This window comes from Mustela nigripes, chromosome 17, assembly GCF_022355385.1.
Source record: "Mustela nigripes isolate SB6536 chromosome 17, MUSNIG.SB6536, whole genome shotgun sequence".
NCBI lineage: Eukaryota > Metazoa > Chordata > Mammalia > Carnivora > Mustelidae > Mustela > Mustela nigripes.
Window position 1 is genome coordinate 5,658,833 of NC_081573.1, and position 24,766 is coordinate 5,683,598.

At 52.4% G+C, this 24,766-nt stretch overlaps 3 protein-coding genes across 4 annotated transcripts in view; 1 reads left to right on the forward strand and 2 right to left on the reverse strand.

Moving 5' to 3' along the window:
• GYS1 (glycogen synthase 1) overlaps positions 1-11,428 on the forward strand; it is a 15,803-nt gene extending 4,375 nt beyond the window's left edge. For both annotated transcript variants that reach the window (XM_059383794.1, XM_059383795.1), the window contains exons 4-16: positions 856-1,041; positions 1,260-1,404; positions 2,268-2,385; positions 2,678-2,798; positions 3,080-3,186; positions 4,535-4,594; positions 4,687-4,765; positions 6,637-6,750; positions 7,031-7,157; positions 8,942-9,037; positions 9,170-9,333; positions 9,691-9,771; positions 9,928-11,428. In XM_059383794.1, coding sequence (XP_059239777.1) covers positions 856-1,041; positions 1,260-1,404; positions 2,268-2,385; positions 2,678-2,798; positions 3,080-3,186; positions 4,535-4,594; positions 4,687-4,765; positions 6,637-6,750; positions 7,031-7,157; positions 8,942-9,037; positions 9,170-9,333; positions 9,691-9,771; positions 9,928-10,251 — 1,722 coding nt within the window. In that variant the 3' untranslated portion in view covers positions 10,252-11,428. The remainder of the gene's footprint in view (positions 1-855; positions 1,042-1,259; positions 1,405-2,267; positions 2,386-2,677; positions 2,799-3,079; positions 3,187-4,534; positions 4,595-4,686; positions 4,766-6,636; positions 6,751-7,030; positions 7,158-8,941; positions 9,038-9,169; positions 9,334-9,690; positions 9,772-9,927) is intronic.
• Positions 11,429-13,014: 1,586 nt separating this feature from the next.
• Positions 13,015-14,444, reverse strand: FTL (ferritin light chain). Its single transcript, XM_059383756.1, has 4 exons — positions 14,124-14,444; positions 13,826-13,972; positions 13,428-13,553; positions 13,015-13,316 (listed from the first exon to the last, which is right to left on the reverse strand). The coding sequence occupies exons 1-4, from the start codon at positions 14,223-14,225 to the stop codon at positions 13,164-13,166; spliced, it is 528 nt and encodes a 175-aa protein (XP_059239739.1). The 5' UTR covers positions 14,226-14,444; the 3' UTR covers positions 13,015-13,163.
• Positions 14,445-17,203: 2,759 nt separating this feature from the next.
• Positions 17,204-20,866, reverse strand: BAX (BCL2 associated X, apoptosis regulator). Its single transcript, XM_059383740.1, has 6 exons — positions 20,758-20,866; positions 20,131-20,182; positions 19,894-20,040; positions 19,359-19,494; positions 17,772-17,876; positions 17,204-17,383 (listed from the first exon to the last, which is right to left on the reverse strand). Exons 1-6 carry the CDS (start codon positions 20,789-20,791, stop codon positions 17,279-17,281), a joined length of 579 nt encoding a protein of 192 aa, XP_059239723.1. The 5' UTR covers positions 20,792-20,866; the 3' UTR covers positions 17,204-17,278.
• Positions 20,867-24,766: the final 3,900 nt, after the last annotated feature.

A 24,766-nucleotide genomic window follows, 5' to 3' on the forward strand; every position in this document is an offset into this window, starting at 1 on the left:
GGGGTGGCTGGGTGGGGGATTTTTTTGAGCTGTTAGCTTTAGGGGGTCCCGGTTGGGTCCCTCTGGAGGGTTTGTACCAGGGAATTCTGGGAGTTGTAGTTCTAGTCTGATAGTGGCTGCACTTAGCTCTCAGATGGGACCCTGGATGTTTTGGGGGATCTCCAGCCTATATGAGAACCAGGAATGCTGGTTCTGACCCCGTTTTAGGTTTGTTTTTTTTTTTTTTAAGATTTTTATTTATTTATTTGACACACAGACATCACAAGTAGGCAGAGAGGCAGTCAGAGAGAGGAGGAAGTAGGCTCCCCGCTGAGCAGAGAACCCAACTCGGGGCTTGATCCCAGGACCCCGGGACCATGACCTGAGCCGAAGGCAGAGGCTTTAACCCACTGAGCCACCCAGGCGCCACCCGTTTTAGGTTTTAAAAGGCTCCAGAAACTTCACTTCTCATGCCCCAGGGTAAAAAGTCTAGGAACTGGTTACTCCTAGGGCATTCTGGGATTCTGGGAGTTGTAGTCCTTTAGCCCATACTGGGTACAGTTCTACTCTTGACTGAGATAAAGAGTCCAGGAATTGCATCCAGGACTTGGGGCTGCTTTCCAATTCAGCCCTGCGGGGACTTAGAAGGTTGGCCACCCCCCACCCCAAACTCCCATCAGCCTTTGGGGATGGGGTCAGCTGGTCTGTCTCAAGGATTTATAGTTCCTTATTCTAGGGGGATGGCAGTGGGTGACCATCCATCCTGTGCAGGAGTGGTGATAGCTCTCCCCTGCTTCCTCGTCTACCTTGGGGGATTGTCAATTGCCTACATGACACATATGGAGACACAGTGGCCCCGTTCCTGTTGCCCCATAGTTCCTGGCCCAGAACGAGGAGAAGCCACATGTGGTTGCACACTTCCACGAGTGGCTGGCGGGCATCGGACTCTGCCTGTGCCGGGCCCGGCGGCTGCCTGTGGCGACAATCTTCACCACCCACGCCACGCTCCTGGGACGATACCTGTGTGCGGGTGCTGTGGACTTCTACAACAACCTGGAGAACGTGAGCTGGGACTGTGGCACAAGGGGGCTCCCAGTGTTTCAGGACGGCCCAGGGGGATCAAGGAGTCCAGGGGAACTCCTCTCTGGAGTCCAAGTCCTCAGCTCCAACCCCCCTCAGACCCAGGAGGAGTTCACCTTCTGGCCTCAACTACCCCAGAGTCTAGACCTTCAGTCTTCTCCCCAGTTCTTGTGCCATGACTGCCTTCCCTTCCCATCTAGTTCAATGTGGACAAGGAAGCAGGTGAGAGGCAGATCTATCACCGCTACTGCATGGAGCGGGCAGCAGCCCACTGTGCCCACGTCTTTACTACTGTGTCCCAGATTACCGCCATCGAGGCTCAGCACCTACTCAAGAGGAAACCAGGTAGGGTATAGGCTGGGGTCCCTAGACATGAATGAGGTGGTCTGTGTTAAGGCCTGGACCAATTTTTCTTAACTGTAGAGAGCAAAGAACTACACCTCCCAGAGAACACTAAATTGGTGACCTGAATATGAAGCTGCCTCACCCAACGCCCTAGAGATTAATGGGAGGTGTTGTTTCTTTGACATGAATTTCAAAATGGTAAAGTTGTTTTATTGGCTAATGTAGATATTGGTCTTCTGACAGGGAAGGGGGTTTCACTGGGTTTGGATTTTGAGAATAGCAGTGTTGGGACCAGTTAATCTTCCTGAGTTATGGTACCCATTCTCAATGGGTGTATTGTGAGAACTACAATTCCCAGAAGGCACTAGGCTAGTCAACTCCTGAGCCTTCTGAAATTTTGCACCAAGAGCAGGTAGAGGTTATAATTTTTCATTGACATGCTTTAATTTCTACGAGGATAGGAAATGGTTGGGACCTTAAGAAAGGCTTGAAGGTTGAAGATATGTTCTGGAGAAGCAGGAATGGGGATGTTTAAATCATTCTCAGAGCAGGGTGGACTAGGGGCAACAAAATTACTACAACTCCCAGAGACCCCAAGGTGGATCATTTCTCTGTGGGGGCTTAGCCATTTGCAGGGGATTGCTGGGATTTGTAGTTGTGCTTGTGAACCTATGCAAGTATCTTTGGGCAAGAAGCCATCCCGAGTGGCAGGGCAGCTGGGTCACCAAGGGAGCTCCCAGAGGAGCTACTAAAGCAGAGACATTGTTCAGGAAAAGGAGTCTTTCCTTTGTTTATTCATTCAGCCAGCTGATCAGAATGAATAAATGAAGATCTAAAACGTGGACCTTCTCCCCTCACCCCAGATATTGTGACGCCCAATGGGCTGAATGTGAAGAAGTTCTCCGCCATGCATGAGTTCCAGAACCTCCATGCTCAGAGCAAGGCTCGGATCCAGGAGTTTGTGCGGGGCCATTTTTATGGGTATGTGGACCAGATACCCAGGTCTTGAGAGAGGAGAGGGTTGGGAGCCCATGTCCTGAGTGTACAGCTGGCGGATCAGCCTCTTGAGCTCCTGAGCTCCAGAACAGTGGCTAAGTATTGAGGGATTGACCCCCATCCAAGCAGAGGAGAACCACAATTCTCAGGAATCCGCATGATGCCTCTGTTCTGACTAAGAGGCTCTTTGCCGCTGTAGCTGCTGGGGTTTGTAGTTTTAAGGTCAGGGCTAGAGGGTCCCCACCTTTGGCTTCACCCTGCCTTGTGGCTTTTTTAGGCACCTGGACTTCAACTTGGACAAGACCTTGTATTTCTTTATTGCTGGCCGCTATGAATTCTCTAATAAGGGGGCCGACATCTTCCTAGAGGCCTTGGCCCGACTCAACTATCTGCTCAGAGTAAGGCCTGGGCTGTGTGTGAGGACACGGAAAGAGGACGAGGAAATCAGGACATAACTGGGTGGGGGGATGGGAGAAACCCATGTATGGAGGGGAAGTGTCAAGACCCAGAGGGCAGACTGGAGTCCCCTTGGGGACGGTAACTTCAGTTTCCTGGACAGGAAGGGGCATGGTGGGGCCAGAGTGGTCTTGATGGGGTAGGTAAAGGATAGGTGGCCTCAGCCTTCTCCCAGGTGATCCTGATCCCCTTCCCCTACCCCCATGTTTTTTACTCTGCCCAGGTGAATGGCAGCGAGCAGACAGTGGTCGCCTTCTTCATCATGCCGGCTCGGACCAACAATTTCAACGTGGAAACCCTCAAGGGCCAGGCTGTGCGCAAGCAGCTCTGGTCAGCAGCCCTGGGCCCAGGAGCCTTGCTGTTCCCACTCCCAATTTTGTGCTTCAGGAAGCTCAGTTTTGTTCTTTGGAGCACGAGCAGCTCACCTCACCAGTTCTTAGGAAAGCCACTTGCTTGAGAGGCCCCCAGTTCAGGGCCAGTAAGGAGTTTGAGGGAGGACGAGTGTGACCACACAACCAGGGCTCTGGCAAGGTCCCCCTTGTGCCACTGCCCTTTGCTGGCCTTGTGACTTTAGGCAAATAATTCTGCCTCTCCCAGCCTCAGTTTCCTGAAGTGCAAAACCCATTCATCGGCCATCAGATATTCGTTGCACACCTACCACGTACCAGGCACTGTTCCAGGCCCTGGGGACACAGCTTGGAGGAGAAAGAGAAGAATATGAAAGATACAAATGACTGTCCTCGCCACCAAGCTCACATTCTAGAAAGTTCTATAGAAAGTGCTCTGGGGTACCTGGCTGGCTCAGTCACTAGAACATGTGACTCGATCTTGGGGTTGTGAGTTCAAACCCCATTTGAGGTATAGAGATAACTTAAAATCTTTCAAAAAGAAAAGTGGGAGTAAAAAAAAAGTACTCTGGCAAGAAAATAAAGCAGGACTGGAATATGAGACAGCACACGGAGTTGTCAGGACAGGCCACACTGACAAAGTGCCATTGGGTAGAGACCAATAGGAAATGAGGGAGGGAGTCCTGCATGTGTTTGGGGAATAGCATTTCAGGCAGAGGAACAGCAGATGCAAAGGCCCTGTGGTGTATTTGAGAAACCACAAGGAGACCAGTGGCGCTGGAGCAGTGTGCTATAGGGAGATAGGGTAGGAAATGAGGCCTGAGCTATGAGAGGATTAGGAGCCGAGGAATGTCGATGAGGCTGTAAGGTGTCACTAATTGCTAGCTTCCCTTGTGTACCTCAGGTTTCCTCTCTCAGAACATAATTTTCCCACTTTATAAAAATGGGGCTTAGCATTACCACTGCCTGGACTAGTGCAAGTCCTAAAAATAGCTGACATTTCTGGAAGGCTCACCATGTGCCAGGCACTGTGCACTTTTTGTCATGAGTTCATCAAGTTTTCACTGCAAACCTATGAGGTTGGTTCTATTTTTATCCCCATCTGAGTCACTAAAGTCAGAGAGGGAAGGCCACCTGTCCCTGGCCACACAGCTGATGCAAGGCACAAGGGATTCAAGCCATCCAGGGCCCGATTCCCAGCCCCCCATCCTCCAGCTCAGAATCCCCAGGGCCTCTCTGCTCAGACCTCGGTTTTCCAGCTGCCCCAGGGACCTAACAACATACAGCAGCTGATGTGTGTGCATGTGACGCTGTGGCTTTGCTCCTTCCAGGGATACGGCCAACACCGTGAAAGAGAAGTTTGGAAGGAAGCTTTACGAATCCTTGCTGGTGTGAGTGCCCCACCCCCAGCCCTGCATCCTCTGGGCTCTCAACTGCCCTCCTTAGCCCTGATTCCCAGATGCATGCGCTGCTCACCTTGCAGGGGGAGCCTCCCAGACATGAACAAGATGCTGGACAAGGAGGACTTCACCATGATGAAGAGAGCCATCTTTGCCACGCAGGTATGGTTGGGACCCCTCAACCCAGAGCTGGCAGCCCTGTTGGGGGAATCCATTCTCAAGTCCATTGAAGGTGGGAGCTAACTGGTAGGGCTTCAGTTTACTGAGGGCAGCCTGTTTTCCCGGGGCTTACTCTGCTACAGTTCTGGGATTTGAAGTTTTCTTTCTTTTTATTTATTTTATTTATTTAATTTAATTTATTTACTTGACAGAGAGAGAGATCACAAGTAGGCAGAGAGGCGGGCAGAGAGAGAGGGGGAAGCAGGCTCCCTGCCGAACAGCGAGCCTGATGTGGGGCTCGATCCCAGGACCCTGAGATCATGACCTGAGCCGAAGGCAGAGGTTTAACCCACTGAGCCACCCAGATGCCCCTCTTCCTTCTTTCCATTCTTCTTTCCTTTCTTTCTTTCTTTCTCTCTCTCTCCTTTTTTTTGGGGGGGGGGTTGTTTTGTTTTTTGTTTGTTTGTTTGTTTTTTTTGGTTTTGTATTTTGTTTTGCTTTCTTTTTTTGAGTTTTACTTTCTTTGAGTCCCTGGGGTCAAAGGATAAGCCAACCCAGCCACAGAAGGAGAACTACAAGTTCCTGCCGTCCCCGGGTCTTGGGGACTCCAGTGGCATACCCATTAGAGCCCGATAGTCCGCTAAAATGCTTGTCATTACTGGGAGAACACTGAAAGCTCTCAGCACCCCCTGCTTTTCTCATCTCACTGGCTGTGTCTTTGTCCCCAGAAGTGCCTGGGAGTTCTTTCTTCTTTAGATTCCTGAGCTTAATGCAATTAGGCAAATGTGAAACAGTAGTAGAAGGTACCAGGAATGAGAACTACAACTCCCAGCAGCCCCTTCTTCATGGAGTCTTCCCTAGCCCCAGAGGCTTTGGGGAGGTAGAGTTCTTTTCTTCTCTGGAGTCAAGAATCTTTGGTACCTGCGCTCAGGGTTGGTGAACCATTTTCTGGGGAATGAAAACCTAGGTAAGCCAAAATACGGTGTCATGTGCTTTTGGCCAGACTACAGTTTCCAATAGTCCTAAGGCAGTTGGCCTCCCTGAGGATGTATATGCCATGGGGCTGCTGGGAGTCGTAGTTTCTTGCAGCCCCTGGACGACAACTGAAGGTGAGTAGAACTTTTCATGAGATGGAAGAGAGACCCATAACTATCTGTCCCAGCACCCCATGGAAGTTCCTCGCTCTGGCCTCTCCCAGTGACTCTGGAATTGTGGTTTTTCTGGGCCTCGGTTGGGAGTGGGGATGGAGGGAAGTACAGGATAGAGAGTAAAGAGAACTTGGAGAGAAAGTGAGCCAGATTTTCACAACAAAACTACAACAAAAGGTGCCTGGATGCCTCAGTCAGTTGCGGGTGTCTTGATTCCAGCTCAGGTCACGATCTCAGGGTTGTGAGATCGAGCCCTGCGTCCGGCTCTGTGGTGGGCATGGAGCCTGCTTGAGACACACACTCTCTCCCTCTTTCTCTCTCTCAAAACAAACAAAACCAAAACAAAAAACCCCTGCAACTTTCAGCAGCCCCTGGAGCTTGCTACCATATTGGCAAAGTCTTGGGAGTTTTACTGCCTTTGGGTTTCTTTGATGACAGTGCAGGACAGAGTAACTACAACTCCCACAGTCCGTGAGGTGTGTGAACGCTGACTTCGCCCCAAAGGCAGCTGGTAGTTTTAGTTTATTTCCAGCCCATGGTGATTAAAGGGAAAAGCAGACCTTTGCAGATAGGGCCAGATAGGAAATCTATGACTCCTCATTCCTTGGCCTTGTGGTTCTCACAGCCTGGCGGGAACTGTGGTCTCCCCAGGGTCAGCATGGCTCGTAGGGAACTCGGGAGCCCCCGTCCCTTCTCTGACCCCCATCCCACTTGTGGCCCCTGCAGCGGCAGTCTTTCCCCCCCGTGTGCACCCACAACATGCTGGACGACTCCTCGGACCCTATCCTGACTACCATCCGACGAATCGGGCTCTTCAATAGTAGTGCCGACAGGGTCAAGGTAAGGGCAACGGTCAGGGTGGGTTAAGCATGGTGGGGTGGGGTGGGGTGGGGGGAGGGGAGCCTGGGCCTCCCATTCCCCCTTTCCCCTAGTTTGTCCAAGGATTGCTGTATTTAGAAAGGACCTTAGCTCTTTAAGCAGACACACTTAGATTCAGAGCTTTGTCATCCCACTGACTTGTGTGACTTTAGACAAGTTTTTCACTCTCCGGGCCACTCCAGCATCCCAGGAAGCAGCCAAATAAGGCGCTTGAGCTGAGCTCTTCTTTTCTCGCTGGTAGGTGATTTTCCACCCAGAGTTCCTCTCCTCCACGAGCCCCCTGCTCCCCGTCGATTATGAGGAATTTGTCCGTGGCTGCCATCTTGGGGTCTTCCCCTCCTACTATGAGCCTTGGGGCTACACGCCGGGTGAGTGCGGCATGGTGGTGGGCTTCTGGTCCGATCAGGCATGAATGATGGAGGTACTTGCCCCATTCTGTGCAAAACAGGGACAATGGTAACAGTCTCTTAAGCTACAGAATGTGTTTTGGGGACACGGTAGCTCATGTGATATGTAATTAGAGGTCACACATGATTTCCTCACATTGGCTGATGTTTGGCCCCCCAGAAAGCAACAGCTGAATGCATAGTTCACCCATGGAATGTGGTCAGGGCTCTTCCTGAGAGAGGAAGAGGCCCTGACTCCAGGGCCGGTCAGCTTCACCTTCCACTTTGAGGTAGGGGTTGGCTCCGTTTAGAGACATGGTGTTTTTTTTTGTTTTTTTGTTTTTTTAAGATTATTTATTTATTTATTTGACAGACAGAGATCACAAGTAGGCAGAGAGGCACGCGGGGGGGTGGGGGAAGCAGGCTCCCCACCAAGCAGAGAGCCCGATGCGGGGCTCAATCCCAGGACCCTGGGATCATGACCTGAGCTGAAAGCAGAAGCTTTAACACCCTGAGCCACCCAGGAACCCCTAGAGACACGGTCTTGAACTTAGACCTTATTTGCAGTTCTCCCTCACTTCTGGACATTCTGGTGTAGCCCCAAACTCAACCCTGCCTCGTAACTTTTCAATCAAGCTACCTTTATGTTTTTCAAGCTAAGGAAATAATCACATTTGCTGTAGTATTTCTTAATTTATGAGTAATTTAACAAATCTCTCAAACCATGCTTGCATGAGAATTAGGATGATGATTTTACTAGCTTTATTTCTGTCGTGGTTTCAGTGATGCTGAGGTTTTGTGTGCTTGGCCCCAACCCTGTTTTTCCCCATAAGCCCTGTTACCTCTGGAGCCTGTGTTTGCAGGTTATGTGGGTTTTTAGGAACACTTATATTTGAATTATAACAAACTGCTTGAAGCATTTCTCAGGCTTATTTAGGGTATCAAACGAGGCAGTAGTGAGAGCCCTTCTCTTACCTTCTATCAAAATAGACTGAAGCTGGGGCACCTGGATGGCTGAGTCGGTTACGTGACCGACTTGGTTTCATCTCCAGCCCTGATCGCAGGGTCGTGAGATCAAGCCTGGCACCAGGCTTTGCACCTAGTGCACAGTCTGTGTGGGACTCTTTCTCCCTCTTCCACTATCCCTCACCACTGCAGCCCCCTAAGTAAATATATAAATTTTAAACAAAAAAAATAAAAAACAGACCAGGGGCACTTGGGTGGCTCAGTGGGTTAAAGCTCTGCCTTTGGCTCAGGTCATAATCCCAGGGTCCTGGGATCTAGCCTGGCCTTGGACTCTGCTCGGCAGGGAGCCTGCTTCCCTTCCTCTCTCTCTGTCCGCCTCTCTGCCTGCTTATGATCTCTGTCTGTCAAATAAATAAATAAAATCTTAAAGGAAAAAAAAAAAAAAACAGACCAAAGGTATGATTAACCAGCACACTCTGGGAAGAGAAACTATCTTCCAGGTTGTGTGGATTAAGTAAAATGGTAGACATTGGCACAGAGTCCGTACTTAATAGTTCAGCATCCTATTGCCTGACTCTAGACTCTTCGTCATCCTGAAGCCTTGGGAGAAGTGAATTTCCTTTTCCTAGCCTCCTAGCTTCCCCTTTGAGACACTATGAGAGTCTAATGGACAGCCTGGTTTTGTAGGCTCAGTGATTTGCTCAAGGTGTCAGTAGAGGGCGCTGTTGGGGCTTTATTGCGATGTAAGAAGCTGCAAAGGCAAAAGCTAAGTGGCCCGCCCTTCTCACGCCTTCCTGCAGCTGAGTGCACGGTTATGGGCATCCCCAGTATCTCCACCAACCTCTCCGGCTTCGGCTGCTTCATGGAAGAACACATTGCAGACCCCTCAGCTTACGGTCGGTGCCCAGGAAGGGGTGGGCTCCTGGGTCCCCGGGGGAGGAGGCGGCGGCGTCCTGGCGCCGGAGAGTCCCTGGAAAAATGAAAGTTTCCTTAGTCTGATTTCTGAGCCCCTGTCCTGGCCTCCACAGGCATCTACATTCTGGACCGGCGGTTCCGCAGTCTGGATGATTCCTGCTCGCAGCTCACCTCCTTCCTCTACAGCTTCTGCCAGCAGAGCCGGCGGCAGCGCATCATCCAGCGAAACCGCACGGAGCGCCTCTCGGACCTTCTGGACTGGAAATACCTAGGCCGGGTAGGACTCCCTCCCATGTCCTCTGCTGGTGAATCGGCCGTTTCTGGCCCGGGGTCTGATTCTTCAGCCTCCAAGGCTGGTGCGGAAGACAGCAGCTTTCCACTTGTAAACAGCCGCGGTCCCTTTAAGAAATTAACCAGCTTTTGCAGGTAGACCCGCAGTGTGGCGAAAGAGGTAACTATCTATTTAGGGAGTGGAGCCAGAAAGATGGATGATTGGCGCAGGGGCCGTCTGGAAGGCGCCGGGGTGTGCTCATCAGCATAAGGAGCGTGGTTGGGGTCCGCCCCCTTCTACCTCTGCCGGGGGGCGGGGTCTGACTCCCGTCCCCTGACACCCGGTCCCGTTCTTTTCCCCAAGTACTATATGTCTGCACGCCACATGGCGCTGGCCAAGGCCTTTCCAGAGCATTTCACCTATGAGCCCCACGAGGCTGATGCGGTGAGTGGACTCTGATCTCTGATGGGCTTGGAGCTAGAGGGCTGGGGTAGGGGCGCGTCTGGAGTGGGAAGGGCCAGGCGGGGGCCGGGGGTGAGGGGACGACCGTAGGGGCCTCTGCTCACTCTCGGGTTTGTGCCCACACACCCCGGAACGCAGGCTCAGGGCTACCGCTACCCACGGCCGGCCTCGGTGCCACCATCACCCTCACTGTCGCGACACTCGAGCCCGCACCAGAGTGAGGACGAGGACGAGCCCCGGGACGGGCTGCCGGATGTAGACGGGGAGCGCTACGACGAGGACGAGGAGGCAGCCAAGGACCGGCGCAACATCCGCGCCCCTGATTGGCCGCGCCGCGCCTCCTGCGCCTCTTCCACCAGCGGGAGCAAGCGCAGCTCGGTGGACACAGCGCCCTCCAGCTCGCTCAGCACTCCCAGCGAGCCCCTCAGCCCTGCCAGCTCCCTGGGCGAGGAGCGCAACTAAGTCCCGTGCCCCACATTCTCGGTCCATCCTGCAGCCCTTGTCTAGAGGGTGGACGAGGCCAGAATGGCGCTGTTCCTAGACCCCACTCCAGATCCCTAATCCTCTTGGGGGTCCACAGCCCTGCCCCCTCCGCCATACACTCCAGCCCCTCTAGCTCCGCTCTTGGAATCCCCAACACTCCAGAATCCACAACGCCGTGCCTTTCCTGGGTTCCAGAATGCATACTTTGTGCCCTGGAATCCTTCGGACCTGGCCTGGGGGCCAGGGGCCAGGAACCTGCCATTTCCCTGCAGTGGTGCAGGAGGTTCTAGGAAACCTGGTCTGTTGCCTTCCAGGCGGGGGCTCCTAGAGCCCTTTTTATAGCCCACAGGCTATGCCATGCTCAGACCTGGCCTGAGGGCCAGCAGGCTCTGGAAACCTTGTGGTTTCCCTGCTAATGGGACAATCAAGTCCAAAGCTGGGGCACTTTCAGGGACTTAACTGAACACAGAACGTCCTCCATTTCAACTCCAGGACTCAGGCTCCAGACCAGGGCTCTCCCCTGTTTACTCTGATCTGGCCCTTCCTGGGGTGTTTGGCTCTGCCTGGAGGGCCCTTCCACCCCTGGTGTTCTCTTTCTCCCTCCTTTGGCCAATGGGGGGTGGTGGTGGTGGTGGTGCAGAACCACTTGGCTTCTCATTCCTGTTGGAGAATATGCAGTCTTGGTCTAGATGCTTTTCTGGCCATTTCTGAACCAGAACGTCCTTTGGTTCCCTGAGTCTGATCTCTCCTCCCTATGTCGAGATTCCTGTTCCCTCCAGGGACTCCCCCTGCAGAGGACCTGAATGTCTTGGACCTGACTGTCTTCCCCTGCCACAAGCCCCAAGCCCTAGGCCCACCACGAAACCACTGGGTTCTAGGTCTTGGCTACTGAATCCAGAACCTTACCACTGTGCCGCTTCCTGGTCCCTTTCCCCTGGTCTAGAACTGAACCCACTAGGTTCTAGAACTTTTCATATTTACCTCGAGGCTCTTCCATCCTTAAACTGCCCTGCCCCCAGCTTTGGTGAAAGGGAGGGGCCCTTCTGTGTGTGCTGTGCTGTGTCTGATCCACTTGGTTTGCTGTTGGGAGGGGGAAGGGAGAAAGGGGTGTGATTGATGTGTGTCCAGAGATGAAAAATACATCTATATTTAAGAATCTCAGGATTGGTCCACTGTGAGGGCTTGCTGGGCCTTGCTCCTGGCCCCTCACTCCCCTTGGCTTCTCTACTTCTTTACCTCCTGTATTCTTCCCCCTCTCCTCTGCCTACCCTGGAGTCCCTGATAGCCTGATGTCTCCGAGCGACTTGGATTGCTGTTCTCGATTCTAGTTTTGTTTCAAGGGAAGGCGCACCCCTGTTTAGTTGGGACTTGCAAGCAGGCAAAAGAGTGGGCTCGGCCTCTTTGGCAGAAAGGGGCTTTGTCACCTGAAAACAAAACAAAACCTTAAGCCACAGCTGGGTGAGGCTATTTAAATTTAAATGAACCAGATTCCTCAGTAGCTCTAGATATAAGCAAACGACCAATAGCCACTTGTAGCCACATGAAGCTTATAGGTACACAACTAACAGTGCAAATACAGAATATTTATTTTCTTAAGATGTTATTTGAGAGAGCGCATGAGGGGGAGGGGCAGAGGGTGAAGCCGACTCCCTGTTGAGCGGGAAGCCAGCAGCGGGGACTGGACCCCAGGACCCTGGGATCATGGCCTGAGCAGTGGGCAGAAGCTTAACTGGCTGAGCCCCGGGAATATTTTCATCATTGCAAAAAGTTCTATTGGACAACACTAGCTTAGAACGTGTTTCGAGGACACTGGCCTCTGGACTTTAGCCCTACTGTGTGTCCTGAATAGCTATTTTCCAGGGAACCTTTTTTTTTTTTTTAAAGATTTTGACAGAGACACAGCAAGAGAGGGAACACAAGCAGGGGGAGTGGGGAGAGGGAGAAGCAGTCAGCCTGATGCAAGGCTCGAGCTCAGGAGCCTGGGACCATGAGCTGAGCTGAAGGTAGATGCTTAACTGAGCCACCCAGGCGCCTCTTCTTTTCAGTTCTAGTCTAGAGTGCGTCCCCCCGAACCAGTAATGTTTCAGGGGAATAGAAAACTGGATTTGCATGTGTGACCATCCCCGTTAACTGTTGGTGATGGACACACCTCCCCTCCAGAACCCTGAGTGGCCACCAAAGTTCCTGGGTGTCCAGGAACCACTTCCTCCTAGATTCTTTGACCAAAACCAGAGAGGGTGCAGGGGGTCAGAGTTCAGTTTCATAGTCTGGGCCCAGCAGCTGCCTGCTAACCCTTCAGTTCCCATTTGGAGAACCTAGTTCCCAAGTTTCACATCCTGTTTCTGTGCTGCGTCCCAAACCCCTAGCTCAGCGTCTCTTATCACGCGCTCTTGCTTTACAAAGTTACTCATCAGAGCCCATTTCTGGTTACAGTTTGTTATTTCTAACAGTGCCTGCTTCCAGCCACCAAGCTAGGTCCTACTGGACTCTCCTTGGGAGTTTCGTCTCCGCCTTGCAAGGGGGCAGCTGAACAGCCTGGCCCAGCAGGGAATCTGCTACTCCACCCCACCCCACTCCTAAATTAAGACTAAAGGTTTAGAGAACCCCAGAGATCGTCTGCGGGGCCAATACCTGTCTCCCCGCCAGGGCAGTCCAGCTGTAAGCCTTGTGGAAGTGAATCCCCCGCCTCAGTTCCCACACCATACACACAAACGCAACACCAACACAACCCAAAGCGCCAACTGCTGCAAAAAGCTTTATTGTTTCCATTTGGTCCAGGGCTTGGGAGAGGGCTCCAGGGTGGTTACAAAGCTGCCTCTGGCTGCAGGGAGAGGGTGAGGCACGGATGTCAGCGAGGCCCCCTCAAAGGATGCTGCTGGTCTCCGGAGCTCCTAGTCGTGCTTGAGGGTGAGCCTCTCGAAGAGATACTCGCCCAGCCCAGCCTGGGGGCCGGCCAGCCTGCGGAGGTTCGTCAGGTGGTCGCCCATCTTCTTGATGAGCTTCACCTCCTCGTCCAGGAAGTGGTTCTCCAGGAAGTCACAGAGCTGAGCGACAGGAGACCACATTGCCACTTACCCATCGACAGTGTGACAGATGGGGAAACCCGGCTCAAAGGGAAATGTGCCCAATTAAATGCGGCTGAAGGGGATACTTACATGGGGGTCTGTGCGGGCAGAACCCAGGGCGTGCAGATCCAGAAGAGCCTGGTTCAGGCTCTTCTCCAGAACCAGGGCAGCTTCCATGGCGTCCAGGGTTTTCCCCCACTCATCTTGGGACGGCTTCTGTAGAGAGGGCAGAGCGCTCAGGACTAGCTACATCGTCCGCTAAAACGTCTAAGAGCTTGCATCTATCACCTCCAGGCTCCTACAACCACCCGTCTCGGGAGACCCCGTTGCAGTGTCTTCGGGGAAGGGCGCGAGCCTCCATTTTGCGCCGCACAAGAGTGAACACAATCGTCCAGATGCCCGCGCGGGGCCTACAGCGCTACAATCAAGGCGCTCGGCGCGCGCAAGGGCTACTGGGACATGTAGTCCGCTGCCCACACACTATTTACCTGGACGTCCTGGAAGAGGGCGCGGCCGCCGCGCTGGTTTTGCATCTTCAAGAGACGCTCGGCACCCTCGCGCTTCTCCTCAGCCAACTCGCGGAAGAAGTGCCCCACACCTTCCAGAGCCACATCGTCACGGTCGAAATAGAAGCCCTGCGGGAAGGGAGGCGCGAAAAGTGGTTAGCGGGAAGAAAGGCCGGCCAGAAGCCCGGACTCCGCCCTCCGACTACCCTACGGGACAAAGGCAGCCAGCGCGTGCGCACTTGGGGGAAACTTGGACTGGGGGCGTCCTAGGGACCCTCACCAGAGAGAGGTAGGTGTAGGAGGCCCGCAGATGCATGTTGACCAGACGGTTGACGGCGGCCTCCACCTCGGTGGAATAATTCTGACGAATCTGGGAGCTCATGGTTGATTGAAGATCAGGAGGTAAGCCCGAAATTGGCTGTGGGCTGGTCCCGGAGGCAGCGGGCGGCCAAGAAGATGGCTCCCAAAGGTGCGACTGGAAAAGAGGTTGGAGGGTGGTCGTTGGCTGGTTGCAGGGGCGTCCCTGGGTCTGTTCCGTCCAAACACTGTTGAAGCAAGAGACAGATCCGCAGGACCGCCGGGCGCACTGCGAGAGGCTGTGGCCAAGGCGGCTTCTTTTATAGCGCGCGGGCCCTGGGAGGTGGGGCGTTCAGGGAAAGCGGTCGGCCAATCCGCGGTGCTGGGAGGCGGAGCTTGGGACCCCTATTGACCAATCTGAGCTGATAGCAATCCCAGGCCCCCCGCCCAGAAGTGGGGAAGTCACGCGCCAGTAGCGCGAGGCTGTTGTGAAATGGGGAAGCGGAGGTGGGGGTGGGTTGCGGGGTTCAAGGGTCCAGGGGCTGATTCTGGGACCTCAGGGAATTGTGGGGATCTCCCTGGTAGGTGAAAGGTTAGTGGGGACACTGGGAGCCCTGGAAAATTATGACTTTGGGGTTTTGGGGGTGTCTCAGGAAAGTAGGTTGGATTCTGGGTTGTCTCTTAGTGCATGGACCTTTCTGGCGCCCTGTAAGTTTCTCAGAGGTGCGGAGACCTCCAGATGACTGGGGTTTGCTCTGGAAGATAAGGGGTCCCTGGATCATTAAGAAGTTTGGAAGGCAGTGCGGTGAGGTATTTCTGCAATCTTTGGGATCTGATAGATCGATTGAAAGGGGGGACCTGGAGCCCTGGGGTTCACTCAAAGATTGGGAATTTCTGTAGCACTCAAGTTCACGATGAAGTCCTTATTTTCTGGAATCTTCCCCTGGGAGAGGGGTGGTGGTGGTGTGTGTCTTTAGACTCATGAAGTGATCTTCAAGATTAAAAGGAACAGTTCTAGAGCCATGGGGGTCCTCCTGTGCCCCCCCCCCCATAGGGGACAGGGATATTTCTGGAAGCCTTCTAGCGGCTTTTCTAAGTGGTAGGTCTTTGGAGCCTTTGAAAGATTGGGGCATTTGGAATACCCTGGGGCTATTTCAGGGGCATGTTGTTTTTCTGGAAGCTGCCACATGTAGGGTGAAATGACACTCAAGCTTTACGGTCTCTCTGAGGCTACTTTGCTACTTTTCCTGGACACTATTCTGAGGGCAGCGAGACTTGGAATTCTCTTTGGCTCTGAAGCAGTCTCTGTCTTGCCTTAACACATGCTTCTCGAAGGTCTCAAAGAGAAGCCCTGGGTCCTGGGGAAACAAGGTCTAGGGACCTGTGGATGGGATGGGTCTCTAACCAGTGTACATTTTTTTAAGTCTATCAGTTGCGGGCTGGTGTCTTGGAAGCAAAGCTGGCTCAAACCAGGACCCTGCCCTCAAGAAACTCCCCATGTCCTAGAGGGGGGAAAGGGGACAGACAGGAACTTGACCCTGTTTTCAGTGCCCTAAGGGGTAGCCAGCAGGTTGGGCAGGGGAGCTGAAGCCCCTGAGGCCTGCTTTGCAGGTGGTGGGGGGGACCCCAAACAGCCCAGGCAGAGGGGGTGTTTCCTGACCTAGGGGATGCTGGACCAGGCTGTTATCTGGGGTCGTCAAGGGGTGCCTGGGCCAGTGGCCAGGGAAGCAGCAGTGCTGAGTCATGCTGAACTCAGCGGGAAGGGTCTCGGGCAGAGGCGGGGTGGGGCCACTGACTGACCTCATGTCCGCGGCAGACTGCAAAGCGGCTGGGACCCTGAGAACTAGGCCTGGCTGGGAACCAGGTCTGGCCCACTCTCCCAAGAGGCGAGTGTGCTTGGTCTCCGAATCTTACAGTCTTTTTAGCTGCCTTGATGTTTTCCTGGGCTCCTGCCTGTGGTCATAGTGTCCCCTCTTTATGGGCAGTTGACTCAGTCTCCCCTCATAGCTGTCTCATCCTACAGCTCTCCCCTGACCTGGTGTCTCTGGGCAGTCTCTGGGGGAGGGGCAGTTGCCCCAGGCACACAGTCACAATGGGGCCTGAGTTACTCATTCACCAAATTTCATACCTCAGCCTAAAGACCTTTAGCCTCCAGCAGGCCCCCACCTGCCGTGAGCTGGCTTCAGAAGTGCTCACTGGTGGAGGGAGAGGAAGTGGGGAGACAAAGATGATCTGAAGGACTGAGATCTTGAGGGTGGGGTGAGGGGTAGATCATTGGAGGGGGGAAAACAAGAGGCCCAGAGAGACAGAGGGAAGACCGAGAGATTGGAGAAGAGACCCACGCAGAAGGTACAACAGACCCTATGACCAAGTGATCTTTATCTCTGGTATCTTTTTCCGTGTCTAATCTGCAAGGCAGCTTTCCGGTGTCTTCATGAGGGCCAGCTCTCCTGGAGGGCCCCACCCAGGTACTGGGCCAGCCTGTCCCCTTGGAGCACACAGCACAGGTGCAGGCCTTGTCCTCTCTCTCAGAACCTGATTCCAGCATTCCAACCAGTTAGCTTCTCCACAGGGCTCTAGAGCCCTCTCCTGGTCCAGTAAGTCCTCCTCCCAAGGTCTCTCCACCGACCCCCCCCCCCCCTGCCCCAATTCTCCACCTCAGTTAAGCGCAACTTCCTCCCATCCATATGGCAGAAGCTTCCATGCCCTAGTTCTCCAGGGCCTCTTCTCTTTTCCTAAAGCCTCAGGCTCCACTGCCTGGCTTGGCCTTGCCCACTGCTGCCTCCAGCACAATACCTCAGGCTTCCACACAAGTGATCTTCAATTCCCTCAGGACCCCAAGCTGCTGGAGGCAGAGCTGAGACTAACTCATCACTAACCCAGAGGGCACCAGGCTCCTTCAAAGAAGGTTTGTCAGCACACAGGTCTCCTTAGACAGCCAGCAAGTGGGCTCAGTGATTCAGACTCCGAAGTGTGGTCTGAAAGAGGTTTATTGCCCCCCCAAGACCACTCCTCCCCGTGCCCCCCACCCCAATAATTACAAAAGTAAGAAAAATGCCCATGACCCCCAATCCCACCCCTCCCGGAAAAATGCCATAATTTATGCAGAAAAGACACAGTCCAAGGCAGCTGGTGGCCTCAGCCCATCTTTTTCCAGATGGTGAGTGATGCAGTGAGCACTCCAGCCACAAAGATGGTCACTGTCTGCCACGTGGGTGTCCCAAAGTAGGAGAGGAGGCCGTCCTGTGGACAGGGACATCAGTCACTTCAGCAGCCAGCACATAGGAATCAGGGAGGGAGGTGGTCATAGGGCATGAGTGGGGGCAAAACCCTAAGATGAATGGATAATGGGGTCAAAGGATCATCAAAAAACTAGAGGGAAGCCATAGGAAGCGGAGGCACCAGGAAGGACAGAAGGTACTGGTGGGGTCAGAGGTCACTGAGAGGTCAGAGGTCATAGGGAGGTCAGGGATCACCAACAGGTCAGTGGATACCAGACAAATTAGAGGAGTTGTTCAGACCTGTGAGGAAAGGCATTACAGACCCCGTTTGATGACCCAGAGTCAGAGAGAGCAACACTAGTGGGCTTGGGAAGACCTGAGGAGTGGGGGAGGGGGTTAGGGGGCCTCACCCAACCACCCTGGTCCTGGATCCAGCCCAGCAGTCGCTCTCGAAGGAAGTCCAGTGTCCAGCCCATGATGGTCCTGATCAGCTCGGGCACCTTGGTACACAGGGCCTACAGGAAGTAGGGTGGGCCTTAGGGACTGAGCCTTGTCCCCACTGTCTGGGGACAATGGCCCCAAGCCTCCTTTCTCACCTCTGCCTCCCCTCGTACCCTGCTGCAGTCTACTTCCACTCCTACTCAGAATGAGCCTCCTGAATTGTCAACTGGATCTTGTTATCAGTTGCCTGTTCACATACCTTCCGTGGCTTCCCAGGCAGTAAAGACCAAAAGGCCTCTCTCAGCCCACACGGCCCTGTATGAAGGCTCTGACCTGACTGCATTCCAATTTTCCACTTCTTTTCTGTGTGTCATTTACCGTCTCCCGGATCTTCGTTCCCACCAACTCTTCCCTGCCTCAGGACCTTTGCACATGCTGATTCTTCTATCTAAATAGGCTTCAACCAAGCAAATTTTTACTCCTCCCTCAAAGCTCTCATGTTAGGTCTAATGTCACTTCTCTAGAGAGAGCTTTCCTGACCTTCAAACTAGGTAGGACCAGACATACCTGCCAATGACTTTCCATCTCCCTGAACTTTCCCCTTCCCACCCTTTATGTATCTGGCTGCTTCCTCCCTATTGTCCCCAATACCTTAGCTCCATCAACATTTTGAACGCTCTCTCCCTCACCTCCAACATTCAAGCCCTACCAGCTGAATCTGGCAAACACATTAAGAAATCTACTCCCCACCTCCACTGCTACCAGTGGATGCCAGGTCAGTCAGTCATCAACCAGAATTACTACAGGTACCCCCCTCACAGCTTTCCAGTTTTTACCTCATACTCTCTTCTACCCAAAACAGCCCCCCAAAATTGTTGGGCTTCCACTCCCGATATATCTTGAAGTTAAAAGGATTTCACAGTGAACAGCCATATGCCTGCAGCTGAGATTGTACAATTACCATTTTGCTTGCTAGAACAATCCTTGAAATTTACAAATCAGGTCACCTCACTCTCCTGTTTCAAAACCAGCCAGTCACTCCCCTTTTGCTTACAGCAAAGTTAACATATTTAACATCGACTATGGGGGCCCTCACAAGACCCCTTCAAGTCTTCCCTCAATGCATCAGCCCCTTGGCCTGCCTCACACGACCTTTGCACTTGCTGTGGCCCCAGGATGCCTCCCCCGCCCCTGATCTTCTTAGATCACCACAACTTTGGCTTTAATGTCACTCGCTCTTAGAATGTTCCAACCACTTTGCATTACATCATCCTCGCTTACTTCTTTTGGCCCCATTGGACAATGTGAGCTCCAAGAGAGCAGGGACCTAGCCTGTTCTGTTTGGCACTGCATCTCGGGTGCCGAGTACAGGTCAGGCCCATAGTAGGCCCAAGAAATGTTTGCTCCATGAATAAATGAAGGTGCAAACAACCAGCCCTTAGCTCTCTCCATTCCCTCTGGTAAACGGGCTTCCCAGGGCTTGTTGCCCTCAGAACCCCCAGGTCCTCCCAGGTCTGAGTGGAGCTTCCCGGGGCTCATGCCCTGCAGCCGCCCACCTTGAGCACCAGTTTGCTGGCAAAGTAGAAGAGGGCAACGACCCGACCCCAGTTGAAGTTGCCATCAGAAAACATTTCAGCTGCCACTCGGAAAAAGACCTCGCGGGGGGAGTCTGTGTCCACAGCTGCGATCATCCTGCAGGGAAGAAGGAAAGCCAGAGCTGGGGAGAAAAGATCAGGCATAGTGTAGAGACCCTGACATCCACCTTGTACCAAAGACAAAGACACTGAGGCTCAAGCCAAGCTAATGTGAAAAAGAAGGGGCCAACATGGGGGAAAGGAATGAGACAGACACTTAGGACTGTGGGGAAAATGACTGAGGGAGGGTTTCAATATTCTGAAGGAGGGAATGGCTGAGTGTCCAGGGTGCTAGAAGGTGTGGGGAGGGGACCTGGACCCCTGGGTCTGAGAGAATAGGAGGCTGCCGGTCTGAACTCCAGACTCCTAGGAGAAGGGGGGCCTGAGAGCCAGGACTCCAGGGTTCTGAGGGAGAAGAGGACCAGTGGCTGGACTCCTGGGGCCCCCGGGGCCACACCTCTGTAACTCCATGTTACTGTCCAGTTCATCTCCGATGCGCTTGAGACACTCGCTCAGCTTCTTGGTGGATGCATCCTGTGGCGCCTGCTCAAGGGCCAGCTCGGGTGTCTCTCCCCCCATTCGCCCTGCTCGATCTTGGATGAAACTAGAGTGGGAATGGAGTTTGGGGGGTGCAAAATCAGAATGGGGCATCACTCCTCAAATCCGCTCAGCAATAATCACACCTCAAACTCACCCCTGAAGCAAAAGGGCCCCTGTCTTCATGATCTGCTCAGAGCTGGTGGGCCCTAGAGGAGAAAGGAGGGAAGAGGTGCCTGGACTGTTGGATTCTAGGGGATCCAGGGACTAGGGTAGCTCATGATCTCTGAGGGAGGACAACACTAGGAGGTCCTGCACTTCTAGGTTCCTAGTAGATACAGTACTTAGGGGCCCGGACAACTGAGTCCCTGATGGAGAAAAAGGCAGGGAGCCTAGGCCTGTATCCTACGTTCTTCCGGTGGAGGCGGCTGAGGGAACGCTTCATGCATCCAGACCCCTGGCCTGAAGGGGCAGAGGAGAAACCCGCCCCTCCCACCAGGAAGTGGTGCCTGCGACAAGCCCGGGCCTGCCCCAGGGGCTTGGATTTTGGGGTCTCCAGCTTCTCGAGAGTCCGAGAGCACCAGGCAGGAAGGAATCGGGGCACAGAGGCCAGAGAGCCGGGAACCCCCGGGAAGGGAGGGGGTTGGAAGCTGGCAGCGCCCGATCCGGGAGTTTCTGCCCGGGAGTGCTTGGAGATCGCACGGCCCCAGACCGGCAGGAGGGATCGTGGGGCCAGCCAGCGAGGGGGCTTGCCCTCCTCCCGCCCGTCTGCCTCCTGCCTCACCCCCGCCTCTGGGTTGCTCCCCGGACCCGTCCATCACCGCCGCTCCCGCCGCCGCCTCTCGCCGGGTCCGCCCGGGCGGCCGCAGCACGCCCCTGGTCACGTGACCGCCCCGCTGAGCGTGCCTCTTCACGTGATCGCCCCGCAAAATGGCGGCCACGCGCTGTCGCCCCGCAGGCCCGTCCGATCACGTGAACACACCGGCCTCACCTGCTGGGGGAACCTCTGGCCCCGATCACATGACCGTGAAATCCGCACTTCCCTGTAGGAACTGCCGGTGGCGCTCTTCTACCGGCTGCCTGTTCCTAGGCAGCTGTGAACTTTCATTCATTCCTCTGTGCAGTATTTTTGGAAGTTTCAGGTGGGATCTGAGCTCTCGCCAGAACAGAAGGAACACGGAAGGCCAAAGTTATCATCCTCTGAAGCAGGACGTTTCAGATGATTTTGAGTTGTTTTTGTGAAAACAAAAGGAATGTGAGGTTCAAAAAGTGGCAAAACTAATCTATGCAGAGGGACTGGAAAGGTATGAAAGGGGAAGGACCCAAGTCAGGCACCTGGGGGGACCTGAAATGAGCTTTATCTTGATCTAGGTGATGATTACTTGGGTAAACATGCTGAAAAATTCATGGAGCTGCACATACGAAATGTGCACTTTACCACATGGAAACTGTATCTCCTTTGACAAAGAATAAAAAGATTAGAAAATAGACTGGGGTCAGATAATGAACGTTGGAGCATATAAGGGAAGGTATCTAGGTCCTAAGGTGGGTGGGAGCCATTGCAGTAAGATCGTAAGAATCCTAATACATCAGCCTACCACCACCACCAGAACACAGCCTGACAAAGTCAAGTTTACTGACCCACTGTGATGATAGAGATCACACAGAGAGAAACCATGGAGCATCTTGACAAAGGAAATGGTAGAGTTACTATAGGACCTGCCAGAAGGGTAGAACTTAGGTGACAACTAAATGATGGGCTCAAGGCAGGGTCAACATCAGGCACAGACTGTGAAATGGAACCAAAGTCTTCTATCCCCTGGAAACTACAAGGTCAATCCAGATGTGGAGTACTGGGTCCAGAAACCCTTTATGTGAAGCTCTGCACCTAGACTGGAAATCTAGGCTGCTACTTTGTTTTCAAATGACTACAGGGAAAAGTGGGATGTTTCATTTTTACTGATAAAAATTTCAATACTTTATGATTTTAGGGAACAAAGTCTCCTGAAAGACAGCATATACTTGGAGGAAACAGTGTTTCCTATTTGAAGCTAATGTTATCTGTGCCTATTATTCCAGCCCAGTAAATTAGCCTTCCCTTTTCCTTAACTAGAGAGGGCTTTTAAAGTAGCTACAGACCACTGAACAGTACAGCCATTGAGTAGTGGGGAGAAAACTTCTTAGTTCTGAAGTAACAATGAAGATGCTTTCCAGACACTGGAACCTTGAAACCCACCTCCAAGAAAGCTCCTGATGATTTTACTCCCCAGGCATTCACGTCCGATTCGGTCCCCTCCCACACTGAATAGGGCTGAGCAACGTGATCAGTATGATACTGTGGAAATAACAGAGTGTGACTTCCAAAGTTAGGTCATAAAAGTTACTGCAACTTCTGTCGTGCTCTCTCTCAGATCACTCAATTTATTATTATTATTTTTTAAAGATTTTACCTGACAGAGAGGGAACACAAGCAGGGGGGGTGTTAGTTTGAGAATCAGGCTTCCTGGCGAGCAGGGAGCCTGATAGGGGCTCCTACAAGTTGGGCGGGGGGGGTAAGGAAAAATGAAGGTTTCAAAAGAACTTTCATATGCTAAAGAGGACCTACAAGATACTGGAGGCCTTGCCACTGTCAAGTCGAGGTTGTGTTTCCCCTCTAGCAAGGCATTAACGTTAAGATAGTTGGGAGATTCCTACATCTCTTGGCATCCTGGAAATACAAATCAAACTCACACTGAGATACCACCTCACAGCAGTCAGAATGGTTAAAATTAACCAGTCAGCAAACGACAGATGTTGGGGAGGATGCGGACAAAGGGGAACCCTCCTACAGTGTTGGTGGGAATGCAAGCTGGTGCAGCCACTCTGGAAAACAGCATGGAGTTTCCTCAAAAAGCTGAAAATAGAGCTACCCTCCGACCCAGCAATCACACTACTCAGTATTTACCCTAAAGATAAAAATATAGTGATCCAAAGGGACACATGCACCTGAATGTTCATAGCAGCAATGTCCACAAGAGCCAAATTATGGAAAGAACCTACATGTCCATCCACAGATGAATGGATAAAGAAGGTGTGGTATATATATACAATGGAATACTATGCAGCCATCAGAAGAAATGAAATCTTGCCCTTTGCAACAATGCAGATGGAACTAGAGGGTATTGTGCTGAGCAAAATTAGTCAATCACAGAAAGACAATTATCATATAATCTCTCTGGTAGGAGGAATTTGAGAGGCAGGCAGGTGGCTGTGGGGGGGTAAGGAAGGAAAAAATAAGATGGGATCAGGAGAAAGACAAACTGTAAGAGACTCAATCTCATAAAACAAACTGAGGGTTGCTGGGGGGAGGGAGGTAGGGAGAGGGTGGTGGGGTTATGGACACTCGGGAGGGTATGGGATATGGTGAGTGCTGTGAAATGTGTAAGCCTGATGATTTGCAGACCTGTACCCCGGGGCAATAACACATTATATGTTAATTTTAAAAAAGAAGAAGAAGAAGATGGGGCACCTGGGTGGCTCAGTGGGTTAAAACCTCTGCCTTCGGCTCAGGTCATGATCCCAGGGTCTTGGAATGGAACCCTGCATCGGGCTCTCTGCTCAGCAGGGAGCCTGCTTTCTTCTCTCTCTCTGCCTCTCTCTCTGCTGCTTGTGATCTCTGCCAAATAAATAAATAAAAATATTTTTAAATAAATAAATAAATAAAAATTTAAAAAGGAAGAAGATAGATAGTTGGGAGATTCCTGAAGAGTGTCACCCGGGGCCCACCCAGTAGCAGGATGAGATCACGTGGTGTGAACTTCTGCTTTGTCTTCAGCCAGCCTTCTGTTCCCTCATTATCTCCCCCCTGAAAATTTTGATCCTTCAACCTTTAAGTTTGTTGAAGGTGGAAGGTCTCATCTTCTGTAATTTCTTCCTGCTGAATAGGGGCCTAGAGAAGTCCCTCCCTATGCATCAATACTGGTTAACTGGGGAATGTACAGAGGAGCTGCAAAAGGCAGAGGCAGCTGAGTCCAGGGGAAACTGCTCAAGGAATCTTCCCGAGTGGAAAGGCTCATCCGTTGACGTGAAGTTATGGCAGCAAAGCAGTCAATACCCAGTGGAAAGACATGGGAGAAAATCGCAAAACGTGGTTAGCGAAACAAAAAGAAAAAGATGCTCAACTAAGGGGCACCTGGGTGGCTTAGTGGATTAAAGCCTCTGCCTCAGGTCATGGTCCCAGGGTCCTGGGATTAGCCCCACATCAGGCTCTCTGCTCAGCAGGAGGACTGCTTACCCCCACACCCCTGCCTGCCTCTCTGCCTACTTGTAATCTCTGTAAAATAAATAAATAAAAATCTTTAAAAAATAAAAAAAGATGCTCAAATAAGAGTTCTTTGGTAGTTGACAAAAATCCTTCCCAGTCCAGGTATTTAATCAATCATTAAAGGAAAGAGAGGGATTATTTAAAGTGCCAATTTTAGTATTTACATCAGGGAGAAACCCAGAAGTATTTTGTGGTTATCTGGACTGAATACACAGCATTTTTTTTTTTAAGATTTTATTTATTTGACAGGCAGAGATCACAAGTAGGCAGAAAGGCAGGCAGAGAGAGAGGAGGAAGCACCTTGATCCCAGGACTCTGGCATCACAACCTGAGCCGAAGGCGGAGGCTATAACCCAATGAGAGCCACCCAGGCGCCCCCATTTTATGCTAGCCCAAGTTTCACCTTGTGTAACAGTTGAAACATCTAATGCCATTCTATTTTGCAGAACTAGCTTTACGCATTTGTGTCATCTCAGCGTGTAGCAAACAG

What these genes read in the sequence shown, in the direction of transcription:
- BAX (XM_059383740.1), bottom strand. Translation starts at nt 20,791, where the DNA reads ATGGACGGGTCCGGGGAGCAACCCAGAGGCGGGG. An exon ending in GGAGCAACCCAGAGGCGGGG is followed by an intron (nt 20,183 to 20,757) that starts GTGAGGCAGGAG and finishes TTTCTCCTCTAG; the next exon opens with GGCCCACCAGCTCTGAGCAG. An exon ending in GGGGCCCTTTTGCTTCAGGG is followed by an intron (nt 20,041 to 20,130) that starts GTGAGTTTGAGG and finishes TTCCCACTCTAG; the next exon opens with TTTCATCCAAGATCGAGCAG.
- FTL (XM_059383756.1), bottom strand. Translation starts at nt 14,225, where the DNA reads ATGAGCTCCCAGATTCGTCAGAATTATTCCACCGAGGTGGAGGCCGCC. An exon ending in CCTACACCTACCTCTCTCTG is followed by an intron (nt 13,973 to 14,123) that starts GTGAGGGTCCCT and finishes CCCTTCCCGCAG; the next exon opens with GGCTTCTATTTCGACCGTGA. An exon ending in CTGCCCGCACAGACCCCCAT is followed by an intron (nt 13,317 to 13,427) that starts GTAAGTATCCCC and finishes CCTGTCGCTCAG; the next exon opens with CTCTGTGACTTCCTGGAGAA.